Source organism: Metopolophium dirhodum, chromosome 6, assembly GCF_019925205.1.
Source record: "Metopolophium dirhodum isolate CAU chromosome 6, ASM1992520v1, whole genome shotgun sequence".
Classification (NCBI taxonomy): domain Eukaryota; kingdom Metazoa; phylum Arthropoda; class Insecta; order Hemiptera; family Aphididae; genus Metopolophium; species Metopolophium dirhodum.
The window spans coordinates 36,837,007-36,858,765 of NC_083565.1; the positions used below are offsets into that span (position 1 = coordinate 36,837,007).

At 29.3% G+C, this 21,759-nt stretch overlaps 1 protein-coding gene and 1 pseudogene across 1 annotated transcript; both read left to right on the forward strand.

Annotated features, from left to right (window-relative positions):
* Positions 1-1,942: 1,942 nt before the first annotated feature.
* On the forward strand, positions 1,943-5,278 carry LOC132946213 (uncharacterized; annotated as a pseudogene).
* Positions 5,279-20,909: 15,631 nt separating this feature from the next.
* On the forward strand, positions 20,910-21,294 carry LOC132947777 (polyubiquitin-like; the record flags this gene model as incomplete). The annotated part of the gene is given in 2 exon segments (XM_061018014.1): positions 20,910-21,053; positions 21,055-21,294. Coding segments are annotated over 2 exon segments (384 nt in total), but the record flags the coding sequence as incomplete, so codon positions are not given.
* Positions 21,295-21,759: the final 465 nt, after the last annotated feature.

The window sequence follows — 21,759 nt, forward strand, 5'->3', positions numbered from 1 at the left end:
ATATAGACACATTTTTTTTTATATACCCACTTATCCACCTTTTTTAATTTGGACTCACATATAGTGGCACATGAGGACTTGAGACGAACATAACCTAACGTACAGAATAATCTCCTCCTGCCACAACGCGTCACTTTAGTGAATCACATTTTAGTGAATCAAATACAAATTAAAATAATGAGCGATAAATAATTGGCGTTGCCTATCTATAATAGCGCTATTTTGTCTCTGTTAATAGTGATCTAAATTGACCCTTATTGGTTAATAATAATAGTGTTGTAATCCATAATACAATTATACAAGGTTTAAATTGCTCTCCTGGATAGTTTTATATTTTTAAATAGCATACCTATCTTTTGGTTCCAAGCCCATCAAATGCTAAATATTAGAATGGCTTAAAAGCCCTTATGCATATTATTTTAAACAATATTTTATTTTATAGGTAAATACTATAGTTGTTTTATTAGTTTATTATTATGCTATGATGATTAATTATTATATTTTATTTAAAATTGAATTTATATAAAGTATATTACAACAATAGTTGTGTTAATATTAGACAGTACTTATTTCTTCTTGGGCCTTTGATTTAACTTTTTTTCAACAAATAATATGATATTAATATAACTATTATTAATATTTTTTTCTCATTATCCAGAACCAGGTATGAAATATTTTTTTTGTTTTTTATTTCATTGATCTTTAACTCGTTTTTGTTTGAATGTTTCCAATATAATATTATTTACATAAGCAATATATTTTTTTCTCTCAAAATTATTTTTTTTTAGTTAATTAGTAATTATTGGAAAAAAACTTTTCAAATCTGGAACACTCGTTAGATGTTATAAAAGCTATACATTATGGGTGAGTTTGAGTGTGGGGCCTTTCCTGAATTAATTGGTCAGCTACATTGTGTGTGGCTATAATTATATTTTCCCTACTTGGTTTTTCATTACAATTCCAGTAACGTTTCCACTTTCCAGTATATTTTATATTTGCAAAGTTTTTAAGTATGTATATTATTGACTGTTCAAAATGCTTATTTTTTAATTCTTTATTCCTTAAACATTTTAGAACATTACAGTACAAATTAAGATCAAATCGAAATTTGTTTTTTATTTTGACAAAAATTATTACATTTCAAAGTTGGTCACCTAGTTATTGAACTATTTGTATATAATTTATTGAGAACTTTTCAAGAAAATCACTAGATTTTCAACTTAAATCATAACATTTTATACATTTTTTGGAATTACCTTTCTAAATTATCACTGGTTATTTTCTTTCCAACAGCCAAAGACAGTAAGTTATTATAATTTGTACTAATAATTTTATCTGATATGCTATTATATTAGATAAATCTTACATGTTTATAGAGTTATAGACTAAAATGTTTATTTTATATAATATATTAAAAATAATTTACCATAAAAATAGTATGAATTAATTTATATTTAATAACAATAATTTATTATTTATTTCAGATTCAATAGGTACGTTGTCATTTCTGTAAATATGGTGGTTTTAAAATTGATTTTGGAGATTCTAGAGTGAGGTATTGGTCACACTACACCCGATATCGGCCGAATTCGGCCGTATACGGCCGAATATATTAATTCAATTGAATCTATTTATAATGGTCACACTAGTTCAGAATAATTCGGCCGTATACGACCGTTAACGGGCAAAAACAATATTATTTGTTTTTATCGGCCGTTTGAATCCGAAAATGGATATTTCCTGCGCATCGTCTACCAATCCGAAATAATACCAATATAGTTGAACAATTATTATTATTAGTATTATTATTCATTTACATCAAACACTAGTAAGAAGACGGTACGTCGTACGTCGATAGTTTTGTGTTTCATTGCCTGTGTTTTATTTAAAATACGTATCTTTGAATTTTGAAATAATGGTTGATTGCGAACGACTAATTAGTTTAGTTTTTGAAAGAGAACCTATATGGGATTCTACAAGCAAAAAACACCATAATAGAGATATAACCAGGAAATTGTGGCAGGAAATTGAAAAAGAAATGCAGGTCAAAGGTAAGTAAATATAAAAATGTAAATACATAAATTTAATTTGAAAATTAATAAAATATTGTAATTGAGATTATTGTTTATTATTATTATTATTAATATTGTGATGGTGGTAAATCTGAATTAAATTTGATAAATAGATAATAAATAAAATACAAATTTAGGTTATGAATAATTATATAATATTATTATAGGTACAATTTAACAATTGTTACTTTTATTTTATAGCTCCAACAGTTGTGAAATAATCTTTAAAAGTATCACGTATTATGTATGCTTCCGTTCTTGATCTGTTATTGCGTCTAGATACTGAATGTGTTTCTGAGTTTATAGTTGGGTCACGACGAACCTGCTCCAGTAGTGTTTCATCTATACCTTCTTTATCGATGATAATATTATGCAACAAACATATAGTCTTAATAACTATATCAACATGTTCCGGGTTCATTTGAAGTTCGGTTTTTAAACATCTCCATTTCGATACCAAAATTCCAAAAGTGCATTCAATCATACGCCGAGCTTTGCTCAAACGGTAATTAAATGTTTCTTTTGCCGAATCCAAATTTTTATCGAATGGATAGGGTCTTAATAGATACTCTTTCAGTGGATATCCTTGATCACCCAATAGAACAAATGGCATTGGAGTAGTTGTGTTCGGTAATGGTCTGTAATTAGGTACATTAAAGGATTTAGCTTCCAAATTTTTAAAAATATTTGATTCGGTAAATATTCCACTATCGCTCTGTCGTCCGTATGCTCCTATATCAACCGATATAAATTTATATTTGGCATCACAGACTCCTTGTAAGTGGACAGAAAAGTAACCTTTGTAATTATAAAACATCGAACCAGAGTTATTTGGGCATTTTATACGAATATGTTTTGAGTCAATACATCCAATACAGTTCTCAAAATCATAGGCAATTTGTTCAAATAATTCAGTGCTTGGGAACGGCATATGAATGCTAGAAAAAACCTCCCAAATAGCATTACAAGTCTCGTAGATAATTTTACCAATTGTATTATGGGCCATACGGAATGAAAATGACAACGCTCGATAAGATGTGCCTGTAGATAGATACCTAAAAAATACAAATAAATAAACATACATTTCCTTGAAAAAAAATAAGCAATTATTGGCAAAACAAATTAAAGAACTTCTAAAAGTTTCAAGTACCCAGGAATAATATGTTTATGGCAATACTAAATTTGAACTTGAAAAAATAAAAAATAATGATATACATTATGCATGTACATGCATATATAATATTATGTATTTTTAATGTTTAAACTGCTATTGTACTTAAAAATTTGTGTGAGAAACCTTGTATTACATTTTTAAACTTTTTTAACTTTAAGAATAAATTTTTTTTGTAGTTTTAGATTCTGAGCGGAGCAATGAATTTATTGATTTAACAATGATGATGTGTGTTATTTATTTAATTTTTTTAAAAAAATTTTTGTGTGTGTATACGATAAGTATAGTCGAAATAATGTTTCGGTTTCAACTTCAGTATCTTGTTCGATGGGACCTATTAAAAATTGCAATTTTGAGTATTTTATGTCTATGCAGATTATTCCACGAATCTACTCAAAAAAGTACATTTAAATGATTAAATCTTTATTAAATATTACGTAATTATTTATTTTCATGTGTGCATGCATTTATACATGTAATATACTTACATTATACTAATTGCAGATCACAATGGTTAGACTGAAAAGTTTTTATGATATAAACCAAATTATTTATTTTTTTTTTGATTGGTGGTGTGGAGGTAAATGTTTCAAATAAAAGAAATTTTTACTGGTTGTTTAATTGGCATTATCTATACATGATAAAATTCGATCAAAATATTATCATTTGTTTTGAACTGTTTAGGGACATTTTCAGTTTCCAATTTTATTAGTTTTTTTTTATAAATATCAATAAAATTTTATGTGTTGGGCCAAAAAGCCTTCAAGACTCCTGATATATTGCTACAATAGTATAGTTGAAAATATTAAAAATACATAGACATTATTTTTTTTATAAGAATTTGAAGTTCAAAATATTGACAATATTTATCAAATTTAAAATTTAATAATTATTTTGTAATTAAAAATTTATAAGATGTTCAAATTTTGTAGTTAAGGATTGAACATTTAAAACAAAGTTCTCCGTAGGTATAAGTAGTTATTTCCATAATCAAAAAATCTAAAAATATACACGAACACAGTTTTTTTTTTAGTTATTTGAAGTTCAATTTTGAACGAAATTATGTATTAAATAACCAAGAATAATGATTTTACTTATTTTCTAAAATTTTATAATATTAATTCAACTTACCGCACGGATGCCGTAAATAAAAACAACTAAGAAGTAATAAAAATACAAATATAATATAATATAATTATAATATGTATAAACATTTAGTAGGCTAATTTTTTTTTTTTTTACATAGGTGACATTTTAAAGACTAAATGGGCAAGTTTGAGAGATACATTTAGGAAAGAATTTAAAAAATTAAAACGTCCCACAGGATCAGGATTAGAAGAAGAAGCTGTTGAATCTCAGTGGAAATATTTTGAGTCGTTATATTTTTTAAAGGATAATATAACTCCTAGAAAAATGGTGGGAAACATAGTAGAACAATCAAAAACTCAAATTGATGAACAAGAGAGCTTTCCAAATTCACCATGTAATTCGTCCATTGATGTCGTGAATGATTTTGATGAAACAAGTTTTTCTGAAAAACATACTGAAAATCCATCGTCTGGTATTTTATCTTTTGAAGAAGGACCATCGTCAAAAAAAAAGAAGGGAAGAAATGATGTGATGCAAGATTTACTAGCAATCGAAAAACAAAAACTTCTACAGTTCAATACGATACAGGCAAATTCACAAAAAAAAAAAAAATGATGAAGATGAAGATTTTTATTTCCTTATGAGTTTGTTGCCTCATTTAAGAGAAATACCAAAACACAGAAAGTTAGCTGTAAGGATTAAACTTCAAAATGTTGTAATGGCAGAACAAACTGAAAATACCACTGGATCAAGTAATACTTTTACTCCTTCAACATTCTTTGTCAATTCATCGATTCCCTCATACTATATGAATCAGCCCGAATATTCTTCATCAAATTGCCAGTCTAATATTAAGAACACTATTCCTTGTGGTCAAACAAACTTAAATCCTACAGCTGTAGATAATACATGTTTATCTTCTTGGCAAAACATTAATAACGAATAAAAAAAAATGTATATTTTATAAGCAAGTTAATTTTTTACTATAATATTAAAAAGGTATGTATTATTTTTTTTTAAACTGAAAGTACGAAACGTTGTTTTTTTATTAAGTTGTTCAATAAAAGTTGTTTTCATTATTTTATTCTTATCAATTTGTTCAATAAAACTTTTTTACTATTTTATACTGATCTATTTGTTCAATAACTTTATTCAGGTTATATTAAATTTGTGTAAAAAAAAAAAAACGTAATTATAGCCTCGGAAAATTATAATTATCTCATTTCATATTAGTTATTTTATATATTAATTGAAAAATATTAAGTAATGATTACCTATTAACAATAATACTAATACTAATATAAATAATAATATTTACCTTAAAGCTACTACAAGTCTTTCTTCTGGAATTATGCATTTTCTGAAACTGCAATACTTTTCTATGTATGGACGAATTTTTTCCAAAATATAAAAAAAGGTTTCAGGTGATACCCTCATATATTCAAAAAATTTGATTGGCTGTTTTAAAAGTTGTGGGAAAAGCGTGTGAAATTCACCATATTTTTCCCTTTCTTCAAATATTCTGTTGACCCACCATTGCCTTTGTACTTTTTCACTGAAAAGTAAATACTTTAGAACAGGACTGGTTTCCAAAAAATAAAGTTGGTTGATTACTTCCATTTCATACAACTACTGAACAACGAATGAGGCATATTACAATATATTCAAACGGATGTGTATATTCGACCGATGACGGGTGTAGTGAGACCAGAAAATTCGGCCGATAAATGAACCCGAAAAATCGGACGAATTTGACGGTCTCGAATCGGCCAATATCGGGCGTAGTGTGACCAATGCCTAAGAGTATCTAACTATTATACGTCCATCAATTGATATACTTAAAATTTAAAAGTTAACCTTGACTCTACATCTCTACTATAGACTAAGCCACTAAGGGAACAACACCTTGCTTATGTATTACTGGCTGATGGTCATGCAGATAATGGTGTATACCTAACATAAAATATATTTAGTATAAGCGATACTGAGTTTGAAAGTTTCTTTTGGAGCTGTTCTAGTTGAGTAAAATAAACTTCTGTAAAACGAACCTAAAGCACTGAAGTATACTCAAGCATTTAGAGTTTAAATTTTAACATAATTCATCAAAATTTTAACAATTTTAGTTTACCAAAAATAATGTTATAATAGCTATGAAATATTTTTGATTTTTATGAACTATTGAACTTTATCATTAATACAAGTATGGTAGGCTGATACACCGTCTCAGCGCAGAATTGTTTTTCGTATACAATGATTTATCATTGAATTCAAACCTTACATCAATTTCAATGACATACTTGACAACTACTGCACAGCAGAGTGGCACCCAGATGTCCACCTTTTTTAGATTCTGAGCGGAGAGATAAATGTAATAATTTTACAATGATGAGTCTTTTTATTTTTTTTTTTATGTGTAATAATGTTTTGATTTTTAACTTCAGTACTTATCTTTTTCTATGGGAAAATTAATCTATTTTATGAATTGGGAAGGTCAAAATTCCCAATATTTTTCCAATGTGCCAAGAAAAACAACAAACAAATTATGAAAAATAGGAATTTTTACGCAACATCGGTTTTTGCCAACATCGATTTTAGTTTTTGGTGTCATTCTAAAACAAATGACCGTAGATACATGAAATGTTCACTGAATGTTTATATTAGCATTTTCTGAACACCATAAAATGTTCAAAATACTTTGACTTATTTTGATCTGTTACCGGACATTTTCAATTTTCAATTTTTTTAGTTTTCTATTTCTATAAATGTTAGTCAAATTTAATTTGTTGGGTCAAAAAGCTTGACTTATTGTCTTCGCTCAGAATCGTTTTTCTTATACAATGATATTATATCATTGATTTCAAATTTAACACCATCCATTGCAGTGGGCCACTTGTTAACCTACGCTGTACAGCTTAGCAACACCCACTTCCACACATTTTTTTTTAAATTTCTGTAATAACTTATGGATAATCTTATATTAAATGTCGATACATTTTGAATCAAACAGATATATCATTAACATAAATTTAAATCAGGCAAGGAGCGATAAATTGTTTCAAAATTTTACGTAATGAAATATTTTGTAGAAGGTATACCTATTAGGTCATTGTCCTATATTCTATAATATATTTATTCGACTGTGAATCATAAGGTATAATATTACTATAATATATATTTATTAAATAATATGTTTATTATTTTAATTATAGAAAAAATAAGTACGTGTTTTTTGTATTTTTAATTTTTTTTTAACCTTTTAAAATAAAATAATATCACATTATAACTAACTACTATTATTTATCTTTTCGTAGTTGCAGTAGCGTTTAGTACGTATATAATTGTATTCAATTTATTTTAATGTTAAATGTTTTTATAACCATTGGTTTTAGTTTTTCACCATAAAGATTATTAATACATGCTTTTATTGAAAAAAGTATACTAATTGATATAAACTTTAAAATGAAATTTAATTTATCAACTATTCATTATTTTGATTCATGTAGAGAATACAACATACAATCAAAAATGTTTATACTATACAACTTTGAAATAAAGAATAACTGCATATTAAAATAGGCACACACTTACACACACACATCTATAATTATATTAAATTCAAGTTTTTAATAATATTCCAAAGTGTAAACATTTTTTATTTTATGTTTTCATTACAGTAGGTAGTGTACGTATAGAATAGAATATAGTATATATATAGGTACTTTATGAATCAGGCCAAGTCAAAATACTTGTTGCATAATACTTTTTCAATAACATAATCAATGTATATAATAAAGCAATAATGTTTATGTCCACGACTAAGTAAATCTCACTTATGGTTCTGAAATATGGTACATAGGTTCTTAAGGATATACATATATACCCAATGATATGTGCCTCGAAGACTCAAGCCTGTGTTAAGATAGTTTTGGGTCAAAAAAATTTAGGGCCTCATAAACACAATCAAAATATTCGTGACCCACTAATAAATATATTTCATTGATAAAAAAAAAATTTAACTATAATTAGGTATATTATATTTAATTATTTAAATATTTTTTTATAAATTGCAAGTGGTCAAACAATGAACATAATATACATAATAAATTATAAATATTATTGTATGAATTTGTCCATTATTCTTGGTAATATTCAAAAGTTAACATCAAAAACAGAATATGTACAGCTCTATGATTCTCTCTATAATACCTAGTAACAATATTTCAGTTTCAACTGACTGTGACTATGGATCCTGCGTGATACTATCATGTACTTTGTTTCGCTTTCGTTCAATTAAAATATTTCACCTGATGAATAATTTGTTGAATATATTGAATATTGACCTAACCTATACTAAGTAGTTCCTGATTTATAATTTAGAATGTAGATAAACCAAAATCAAATTGAAAACTGTCAAAGTGTAGTTTATTTTTACAGAATTATTAGAAAAACAAAGGAATAGTATGTATAATAACTAATAAGTGTATATTAAAAATTGAAAATGATTTTAAAGACTGTACCTAATAGTAACTATCTAATGCCTAAATAATCGATGTCAAACAGAGCTCATGACACGTACGTTGCGCCAGCCCGGCCCATTTCGAAATTTTGGAAAATTTTTTCACCAATATTTAGCATGCAATTAGCATGAATTTGCACGACTAAAATTAGAATTTGCATGATATTGGTTTAACGGTTAAATCCAAAATTTGATGAGCCGGGCTGGCGCAACGTTGCGCTAGCCCGGCACAAAAGAAAAAATATAGATATCGAATATTTAAATATACCAATATTTAGCACGCCATTCGCATGGATTCGCACGACTGTCCCCAGAATTCGCACGACATTTTTTTACGGTTAAAAAACAATTTTAGTGTTTTTACCGTTGCGCCAGCCCGGCCCATTATATAAATTCTGCGAATTTTGGGACTTTGACTATACCAATATTTAGCACGCCATTCGCATGAATTCGCACGACTGTCCCCGGAATTCGCACGACATTTTTTTACGGTTAAAAAACAATTTTAGCGTTTTTACCATTGCGCCAGCCCGGCCCATTATATAAATTCTGCGAATTTTGGGACTTTGACTATACCAATATTTAGCACGCCATTCGCATGAATTCGCACGACTGTCCCCGGAATTCGCACGACATTTTTTTACGGTTAAAAAACAATTTTAGTGTTTTTACCGTTGCGCCAGCCCGGCCCGTAATAGAAATTTTGGGATATTTGCGATTATGATACGGCCAATATTTAGCACGCCATTTGCATGAATTCGCACGACTGTCCCCGGAATTCGCACGACATTTTTTTACGGTTAAAAAACAATTTTAGTGTTTTTACCGTTGCGCCAGCCCGGCCCGTAATAGAAATTTTGCGAATTTTGCGATTATGATACTGTTTTCGTACCACACTATTTATATTAGCATGATATGACCTTATTTGTCGAAGCCTCAACCCATAATAAAAAAAAAAAATATTTATATTTTTTGAAATATAATATGCAGGTATGAAGAATATAAACAATCATCATTCATCATCGATAAAATATTAAAATGTTTTAACTTGCACTGAACGACCCTTTATAGTATAGATCATCTTAATATGTTATAAAATCGTTCATATGCATAAACTATATTATAGAGTAATATTATCCAAACAAAATTATAAGTTAAATTATTACCAGCAAAAAATAACTTGAAATTCATTTATTTTCGATTTATTATTGTACTAATTTATAATATACATGATAGGTTATTAAAACTATTTATGTTTAAATATTTTACTAGGTGGGTTTTTTTTTTGTGCGGACGTGCTGGAAGTACCTATTATTTTTGAGGGAGGACTACGGTTAGGTTAGGTTATGATACGTATGACTATGGTTCTGAATTTGAAATATTTCAATTGAAATTTTTCATTTGAAATATTTCGAAATTGAAAATTTCACTCTTCTTGAAATATTTCAATGTAATTATGAAAATATTTTTTCTTCTTCTAAACGTTTTCGGTTATAGATGATTAGAAATAATATATTAATTAGTAATTACACTCAGTTGGAAGTTGACGACCAAAAACTTTTAGACACAATAACCCTACGCATGACCATCATTAGACAAAATATGAACTGTCGTGTAGAAACGCCTCGGAACAGTTAAATATTTCGGTCTCGCCCTAAAAAAAACAGTTTGGAATCATTGTTAAAAGTAAAACCAATTTGGTCTAATGATCTTCAACAACTGTGGTCTTAAATTAATCTCAATTCTCTTCTCCTTGTCTCTTCTCTCTTCAATATTTCCTTCACTGTTTTTTCCTCATTTACTCTTCAAACAGAGGTTCACTATTGGGTGACTTCTTATTCAAATTTTTCATGCGTTCTGTGTTTTTTCTCAAATACTTATTATGATGAGCAGTTTAGATTAAATATAAAAAAAAAGCCTGATAAATAATAGAAACAAATATTATTTTATTTATAATTTACTGTGAATGTGACTGTTATTACGTCGTATATTAAAACAAACAAAGTATTTTATTTATAATTAAAAATTGTTAAGTAAAAATATTTACTATGTATTACAACTAAAATTGTTTTTTAACCGTAAAAAAATGTCGTGCGAATTCCGGGGACAGTCGTGCGAATTCATGCGAATGGCGTGCTAAATATTGGTATAGTCAAAGTCCCAAAATTCGCAGAATTTATATAATGGGCCGGGCTGGCGCAACGGTAAAAACACTAAAATTGTTTTTTAACCGTAAAAAAATGTCGTGCGAATTCCGGGGACAGTCGTGCGAATCCATGCGAATGGCGTGCTAAATATTGGTATATTTAAATATTCGATATCTATATTTTTTCTTTTGTGCCGGGCTAGCGCAACGTTGCGCCAGCCCGGCTCATCAAATTTTGGATTTAACCGTTAAACCAATATCATGCAAATTCTAATTTTAGTCGTGCAAATTCATGCTAATTGCATGCTAAATATTGGTGAAAAAATTTTCCAAAATTTCGAAATGGGCCGGGCTGGCGCAACGTACGTGCTCATGACTGATCGTAAAACAAGAATATTGTGTTTGAATGCAATATTGAATATATATTATAATAATTAAATACAAAATAATAATTTGGGTAAGTGGTGTTGACCCACCTGCTCCATTTAGTGACTGAATAAGGCAACGATCCAGTAAATCAGCGATTTTCGTAAGAAAAAAAAACATAAACAATTATGTTCCGCGTAATACTAGGGCTCCGCAATTGTAATATAAGGGATCGGTGGATACTGCACATATCTGAATTAAATTTTTCTTTCCCATACTGCCAGATTATTTTCCTCTTCTTTTCGTAGTGGCCACGTTTCCGCTCTATAAATAATAACTGGACGCAATAATGCTGTATATAGCAATAGCTGTATCTTAAGCTCCCTTGATAAACATCTAGATCGTAGGAGTTTTACCAATCCATAGAAAGCCCAATTGCCCGAAAGTATCCTTGCTGAAATTTCCTTGGCTATCTTATTATTTTCAGTTGTAACTGACCCTAAGTATTTAAACTGCTTGATTCTATTTAAAACATAGTTTTTTACATTCAAGGATGGGTATATCCCCACAGTTTCTCGTCTACCAATAACCATGTACTCTGTTTTGGGTTCGTTTATCTGTAGTCCCACATTTAACTCCATATTTTGCAGACGGTTGAACAGGGATTTCAGTACATTAAGTGATTCTTTCATAAGTACTAAATCGTCCGCGTACACCAATGAGCCTAATGAAGAATCCTGCAGTTTCACTCCTTCGTTGGGTCCAATGTGCATTGCTTTAATGACTTTCTGTAGCACTACATTAAATAACACCGGTGACATAGGGTCGCACTTCTCAAACCTGACTTTATTGATAATGGCTCCGTTTGACTACTTCCTACTTTGACTTTAATAAATGTTTCCATAATACATATTATACATATTTGTGGGAAGTTGAATTCTTTCATAATTTTAATTAAACTCTCTCGATGAATATTGTCATATTCATTCCTGAAATCAATAAAAAGAACACGGATTTCTTTGTGAAATTCCTATGTCTTTTAGAATATCTGTTGAAGAATAAATATTAGGTCCGTTGTTGATCTTTCAGGCCTAAAACCTCATATCTTATCTCCAATAATGTTCTCCGATGTTTCTTTTATTCTCGATAAGATACAGTTAAAGAAAACTTTATATGTTACATTTAGCAAAGCTATGCCTCGGTAACTATTACAGTCTTGCATTCTTCCTTTTTTATGCCAGATCTGGCATATCAGTTTCTATAGCTTAACTAGTGGTTCCTCTTCTCCATTCTTTAGTAGTTCAGCTTGAACTTCATCCTCTGTCGGTGCCTTGTGATTCTTATGCTATTTTACCTGGAGCTTTATCTCTTCCAATATTGGTTCTAGACAAACTTGTTTATTCCAAGTTTCTAGGCCAAAACTGAAGACTTCTTCTGGTTCATCACAATTTAATAGCTCGTCAAAGTACTCACTCCATCTTTTAGTTATCTCCTTGCTCGAAGTAACTAGCAACTTGTCATCATTTTTTAAGAACTCTCTTTCTTTTTGTTCCCTCCTTCAAGGTAATTTATCTGCTTGTACATGTCTCTAGTTGTATGCGTTTTATAGTCGAACTCTGCTTTTCCCATCATGTTCCGGAGATATTTCCTTTTCTCACATCTTAGTATGTTGCTCGTTTCTCTTTGACGAGTTTTGTATCTATTGAATAAAGGTTTACTATTTGTGTCATTTAGCCAATTGCTTCTTGCAGCTCTTCTCCTCTCAATAGCTTCTTCACAGATTCTGTTGAACCAATATTTCGTTTTTGAGGTTTTCTTTCCTAATATCGTTTTCGTTACACTATTAATGTCTCTTCTTATTTACTGCCGATTCCTATCCACATCTTCGTCAGCTACTGCTCCCCCTCTCCTTGTAAAATTTCCTTGATTTTGTTACAAAATTTACTTTTTGTAGATTGGTCTTCCAGTTTGTCGACATCAAACCATCATGTACTAACCACACGTCGTTAATTAAGTTTTTTAAATTTTGCTCTCATCCATATCCCAATGGGATTATATTATATAGGAAAACAAATTATTAAGCAAATATTTTATGCATAATTTTTCTTGAGTTACTTATATTTTATGAGAATTTCACATTTGTGGGACTCCGTAGAATTTCCTTAGTGCTCCAAGAACAAAAAAACTTTGAGAATCGCTGCAGTAAATGCTTTACTGGCATTGAAATATAGCGTTAATACTTTAAGGTAGATTATTGGCCAGTGGGTTATATGCCTACGCAAAAAAAAAATAATACAGTATGAGAATAATCTCATAGTTTTTTCAGCTCAACTTTTCAAGTAAATGACGTAACAAGAACAGGTTATCCCTGGGGACATGAATTGATACGAAAGTTCTGGGTGTAATAAACTAGCTATTGGTCAAAATAGCTTAGATTATTGTGCAGGTAGCAGGACCCTTGATGTGAGGAAAGAACTTAGGATGTTTGAAAAAAATATGTAGACTCGTCAATCACGTCTGAATCCAGGCCGTTTCGGGTCTAGTTTTATAAGGCTTCCTACTCTCCTACCTTCCCCATGTCTATCGACTTATCCGTTGTCCATACGAAAATGCGTAGTCATTATCTGTATGCCATATATTTTAATATACATGAAACATCAAATATCGATTATTAGATACTATGTACTTGCCTATAATCTGTGTGTCGTATATAATATATATGTTATAAAGTACCCACATTCTGTCATTTTCAAAATATGTGATTATATATATGATATGGTTTTTTGTATTTAAAGTTAAAATGTAAACGTGACCTGTGTTTTAAAATAAGACGCCTGAGAGAATGTAAGCGCTCGGCTGACCACCACCCCTTTCCTGGATGTAAACCTGTTTGACCAATGGCTCGTATAATACTAGAATAACGTATCTATTATTCTTCGTTATCCTTTTAACTATCTTTCTAATTATCTAATATACGTTATGATTAAACGGATTTAGTCCGTTACAGGGGGGTGTCACGTGTTGGGCACTTAATGTATTTTTGTTTTAGGGTTTTTTTTAAATTCTTTTCATAACATTTTTCTGTCTTAGTAAAAAGTATAAGTAAGATTTATGAAAATAACGAAATTGAAAAACTATTTTTAAGCATACGAGTAAACAAAATTCCAATATTTTCATTGTAAAAGTAATATTACAATCGCTTTGTATTGAACAAAATGTTGCATGGTCAAATTTATATTCATCTACGTATAATAAAAACGAGATCTAGGAGTTTGTGGTTGGGTAATCAAATTAACACAATCAAAAAATCTAATGCAATTTTATTTTACAGGTGAAAAGACGATTGATAAATTCTGTGATGATAATAATCTTGAAGACTTATTTGTGTAAACGTTCTAATAGAGGTTTTATTAAAATTTTAACTAATTATTTTATGATAAATATAAATAAAATTATATAATACAATATACTAACTTAATTCTAGTTATTTTTTTAAATTTTGGTTCTCCACCAAGGATGCATAAAAACATTTGGGCTAACAAAAATTCACTATTTAGACCCAATATTTAATATTTAATATTTTGAATTTTAACGATACCTATATTATCATACATAATATTACCATGGATTCTAACCTTGATACTTTGATGAACAAAAATGTTTATCTAATATTTATTCGGTTTTGTTTACATTTCAATTATTCACGACACCACTAAATTGCTTTTTGATATGATGATTTCGTGATCACGGACGTCACCTGGCACGTACAAAAACTGCAACTGCGCAGAAAATGCCGCCGGTGTGGTCGTACTGGCTGATACTATGGGCCCAGGGCACAATGTAACCAATCTGTGGTACATGGTGCCCGCGGCCCTTACAATAATAACGACTATTACCGTGGTAAAAAAATAAAAAAATAATATTGGGTGCTATCATTCGGTCCTTCGCCTGACCGGTGAAATTGTCCTCGATCCAAGCGACCATAATATAGCAAGGCTGGGCATTAATGAGTTAAAAAGTTAATTTAATTTTAACTTTTTAACTTAACTAGTTAATTTTGGCTGTTCATTAACTTAACTGTTAACTTACTAAATTTCTTTCTAAATTAACGTAAAATTAACGAGTTAATTTTTCATTTTAAGAAGTAAGTTAAGTTAATTTATTTTTTCGAAAAATGTTACGATTATTACGCTGTTTTTTGACTTTTAGACATTTTCACATATAGTTCGTTTGTTTTAAAAGCTGCGTGGTTTGTACGCGATATCGGTCCATAGCCATCGCAATCGACGCCAGCGTAGGTCGTTATTATTGCTTTTCGTTTCGTCTTTTCAATTGCCGTTTGTGCTCTATTTGTTAAGTTTATTTCTTTTGAACCCCGTGAATATGCGGTTTTTACGCAAATTCGGTTTATACACTTAAAAATTTGCGTTTACGAAATGTCAGTCGGCCTTCGTTCCAACGCACAAGTGCACAATTAATAAATACTGTTTTTTTTGTTTTGTTTTTGATTCAATAAATATTGCATTATGTGATTGTAGACATATTGTTTGGTCCTTATTAAAATTATATTGGTTATTAAACGTAGCTGGTATATTTCTTAACGTAAACACAATTAAATGTATTATTAAACACAAATAAATGTATTATTCAAGCATACATAATAATGTAATAATAATAACGGTCAGATAAGTGAATAAAATACAATTAAAGTTTAAACAGTGTGTAGAATTATGATACATAGAATTATATACGATTACATCGATGTATATCGAATATATTGGTTTTCGTCGCTCTGTAGACACACAGCTTAATTGTTGAAGTTTTGACCGTAATTTACATCACAAACACGCTCCAACACGGTTTTTGACTTTACACTTTTTACATAAGAAAAAGTACCGGACATGCGACTGCACATACCTACCATTCAATCCGCCGTAGACGGATTGCTCATTTTGTTTTTCGTCTTAGACGGTTAGGTCGGATGACTGACTTGCTTAACACTTAAACATGCAGGTTTTTGCATTTTTTTTTTTTTTTTGATATAATTATATATACATTACAGGTACATGTTTATATGTATTGTATTGGTTAATATAATATTATGTATCTATACATATGTTATTTTTTTTATGAATTATAATAAATAGGTACAATATATTATATTTGTTTGTATTTATATTGTATAGTTATAGTTTGTATTTTTCGTAAATTATTTCGTTAGTTGTGTGATAGGGTTTTCACTTATAGCCGCCCAACGTCGGGTCTGCAATTCACCGCAGGTGCATTGCCTACTTGATATGCTGTAGCACATTGTCCGCGATCCGACGAATTCGGATTGCCTACCTAGGCTAATTGGATGTTAATCGATTTTGACTTGAGATGACTTACTTGCTAGACAATCCAACTCGGGTTTTGACTTTACACTTTTTACATAAGAAAGAGCACCGGACAAGCGACGGCACATACCACTCTATCCGCCGCTTATTTTTGTTTTGTCTTAGGTGGGTAATGACTGATTTGCTGGACACTCTAACATGCAGATTTTCGAATTAACATTTTCTTATACGTACAAAAAAAGCACCGGACATACACTAGGGGATAGTATCATCATTGAATTGCCGGTTTTCATGGGCCATGGGAGATTTCTAGACACTGAATCTCGACTTTCAAACGTTCCCACTTTCGAAACGAGACCGCCAAAGAGCCAGGCCATATCAGAAATTCTTATCACCTTCTATATGTATAAGTGCGACATTTATAATTCGAATGTGTCTCCAAAATCGGTACTCACTTACAACTAACACGGTCAAGGGGTCCAACTATTTTTTCGATTATTCACCTATCTACGCAACTAACGGGTTCCGCAATCCACCGCAGGTGGATTGCATACCTGGTGATATACGCTTCGCCTACCTATGTGATTTTATGACTGACAGCTAGACAATCATATAAACCTATCGACTCTACACTTTTTTAAGACCAAAAGCAGCGGAGAAACGGGAGATGATCCTGGAGATCATATCCAGCCTATCCATTTACAACGTTCGTGACGGATTGCTAGACGCTCAAACTTTTAAACATTCCCGCCAAAGCGCTAAGCCTTATCTCCAATTCATATCACTAATCCTTCTCACAAATCCTAAACTTTCGTCTTACAGCCTTTGCGACTTTTATAATTCAAACGACATTGTCTCCAAAATTGGTACCCACTCTCAGCGAGTCCAACTCTCCCAGAGCTTCACTTAGAGCTAGTATTGTAATATATTGTCAATTTATGATTATTACAATCAATTATCATTGAATTTAATTTTTAATTTTAACACCATCATCCATTATACAGTAACACATTCGTAACCTACTGTACATCAGAGTGACATCCACTTGCCTTTTTAATATTAACAGTTCATATAATATATTATATCATTTTCTATAACAATAATACTTCGGTAATTTGTTGTTTATTTTTATTTTTTATAATAGTTAGCTAGCTATACTATCAAATATAAATAATACCTACTCATCTTAAATTTATTACGTAAACACAACAAAATGTTTTAAATTTCTAATATCTTTATTTGTAACTATTAAGTACCTATAGAGTACCTACATGTATTTAATTACGTAGTAATATTACATTATTGTAAGAATTTGAATTTAAAATGTTTACGATATTGAATATTCACCGCCTCACCGGTTAGTTAACGAATTCCCATTAATCAATTATTTATTGTTTTTGTGTAACTCAAAAACCAATAACCATAGATACTTTATATTTTCACAAAATTTTTTAATTACAATTGTCTATACAATTTATATATATTTTATGGTTGAAAATGCTACAATTTTCAAAATATTTTATCTTTTTTTAGACTAATATAGCCATTGAGAATATTCAATTTTCATTCATTTCTTTCTAATTATGGCTGTTAAAACTATTTTGCTGGGTCAAAAAACTTGATAATACAATTCAAGGTTTCTCGCTAATTATTAATTATTATGATCACAGTTCAAAAATATTGAAGATACAAATGCACTATTATATTGCTTATATAAGCATTTAAAATTTAAATGTTGATAAAATTCATTAAATTCTCGAAAATTTGACGATTGATTTGTAATTAAACATTTTTTATTTAATTTTATGTTTATTTTCATATATCATAACAACCCCCGGGGGAATGGTTTTATACTCCCCGTCACACAGTGGTTTACAATATCATTAAAAATAAATAAAACCTATAAAATAATACCTTTTTTAATTATTATTATTTACTACTAATTACTTATTACAAACACCCAAATTAGTGAATGCAATACTAATAGGCAATAATTGCATAATGAATTACATCAATTTAATATAAGCAATCAGTAAAGTAAATGGTGGAATCCATATATTTTATGTTGATACGACTGCTAATTGCTATTGAGTCATTAAGAACTTCAAAATCAGTATAAAATGCGTTACCAAAATGTAAGCCACTAGAAGTGTTTTATAATTTATACATATCACCTCTAAACTACAACAAGGCTAACAAAGACTAAAAATACTATAGATACATACCTATCCATTAATCAACCGACAAACATCATTGAGCTAGAGATGTTCTCGCAAGCTATATAAGCAAATCCTACGACCATTCCTCTTATACCCAGTTCATGTGTGGGGTAATATTGTGCTAAAACCTACGTACACAAAACACAAGTATTTTAATCCAAAGGTTTGAGAACAATATATAATGCGCCATCGTTTGTTCGTAATGATGCACTTCACAAAAACTACCAGCTATCCACAATAACTAAGTACATACAAAAATTGACTCAAGCGCAGACATTCTTTTATTACAATATATTATTACCTACATTCTGAATTGTAAAAACTTTATAACGTAGTAGTATAATAATTGTATTCTAATCAGGGCTTGCAAACGTTATAACAACGTTATGATTATAACGTCATATTTGACAAAAAAACGATTGAAATTTGTAAACTTAATTATAACAGAAATCGAAAATCAAAAAGAATTAAATTCCAAAAAACAAAACATAACGATTAACAAAATATATTTTATATCAATATATAATTAAACATAACATAACGCAAAACATAATTTATAGAATATCATTGAACAAAAAATAACGCAAAACGAAATATTTTTAAATCTATTTATTTGAAAGGTCTATTGGTATCGTAGAAACATTTATTTCATGCAAACAATCTAAGAATTGATTATATTATTATACTCCGAATCCGGGCCATTGCCTACCCTCATTAGTTATTATTTTTAAATTTAATAGGTATTAACACTATTTTAAATAACGATAAACGCAAAACTTGGATAACGTTTTAATTCTGAATAACGATAAACGCAAAAGTTGAATAACGTTTTAATTCTAAATAACATAAGACGGAATTTTTTTTTCAAATGCAAGCCCTGATTCTAATGTTATAGCTATAAGTACAATATGGTCATACACTTTAATATTTAAAATAACTGACTTCATATGTAAATTCCTCTGAATTTGAACATGAAAAAAGTATAAAAAAAAGTTGGTGAGTAGATGTTACTCTGCTGTACAGTATGTTACAAGTGGGTCAATGTATAATGGATAGTATTAAATTTGAGTTCAATGATATATAATATAATTGTATAAGAAAAATGGTTCTGAGTAAACATGGTCAGTCAGCTTATGATATTCCTAAGTATGTTTGATGATATTATTGTGAATAAAGTAATTTATATATTTACCTATTTACGTGGACCCTAACCTAAATTTTTAATCCTTAGCCATATAAGTTGAACATTTCATAAATTTTTAACTACAAAACAATTATTAAATTTTAAATTTGATAAATGTTGTTAAAATTTGAACTTTAAATGATTTAAAAAAAAATTAAGCTTATGTATTTTTAATATTTTTCCACTGCTATTGTAGCAATGCATCGGGAGCCTTGAATTAAATTTTCACGTTTTTTTACTAAACAAATAAAATTTTATTGATAATTATAGAAAAAAAAACCAAGAAAATTGAAAACTGACAATGTCTGTAAACAGCTCAAAAAGAATCAAAATATTTTCAAAATTGTATGGTGTATAGAAAGTTAAAATAATTACATTCAGGGAAATTTTCAAGAATCTACAGTCATTTGTTTTTTAATTACAATAAAATAAGAAAACCGTTACATGAGAAATCGAGTAAATATCAAATGTTGTAAAAATATGAATATTAAATGTTTGTAAAAATTTAATTTCACTTTCTTGTAGACATTTTTTTTTTTTTGATAAAGGTAAACAAACTTATGGATAATCTTGTATTACATTTTCAAATCTAAGATTTAAAAACAAAATTTTTATGAATTCTCAACTCAAAATAATTTGCTAATTTTCGTGATTTTTTCGTATTTTGTCAATATTTGAACTTTAAATGCTTATAAATAAAAACTGTGACTAAGGATTTTAATTTTTTTCATCTGCCTTTGAATTAACAACCTAGGAGCCTTTTATTAAATTTTCAAGCTTTTTTAACCAACAGATAAAATGTTATTGATCATATTCCATTGAAAATGTAAAAGCCAAGATCCAAGAAAGAGAAGGTATCCCACCAGACCATCGACATCTGATCTTTGCCGATAAGCAACTTAAAGACGGACATACTCTTTCCAATTACAACATTAAAAACGAATCTACTCTTTACGGTGGTGTTTCGTCTCCTTGGTGGTATGCAAATCTTCGTAAAGAAGACCATTACATTGGAAGTGGAATCATCTGATTCCATTGAAAATGTTATGGCCATAATCCAAGACAAAGAAGGTATCCCACCAAACCAACAACTTTTGATCTTTGCCAGTAATCAACTTGAAGAAAGGTGCACACTTTCTAACTACAACATACACAATGGATCTACCCTTCACTTGGTGCAGCGTCACCGTGGCTGAGGACAATAATTTTAACTCGATTTATTATTTATACTTTATCCAGAATGTGAACCAATTAATGTATTTCAAAATTTAAAATATTCTCAATCTCACTCAGTGTTTTTCTTTTTTTTTTTATCTGAGTTGTCATTACTATTTCAACGACGACGTTCATTAATATGAAAGTCAACAAATTAACATAATTTTATTATTTAATTGTTAGTTTTAATTTTTTCTCACATTTATAATATCCAGGTTTTTTTTAATCTATTGTGTGACACATGGCTATAGCAGTCTTCAATAAAATTAGTAATTGCTCGTTTCATATAACTGAATAAATGGAGTTTTTAAAAAACTTGTAGCTTTGTCTAATACCAATGTGGTTTAACAAATCAATACATTTATAACTAAATATTTATGTTGAAAATGATCTATGTACATAATTTATTATGGTAACGAGATGTGACAAAGAACATTTTTCTTAGA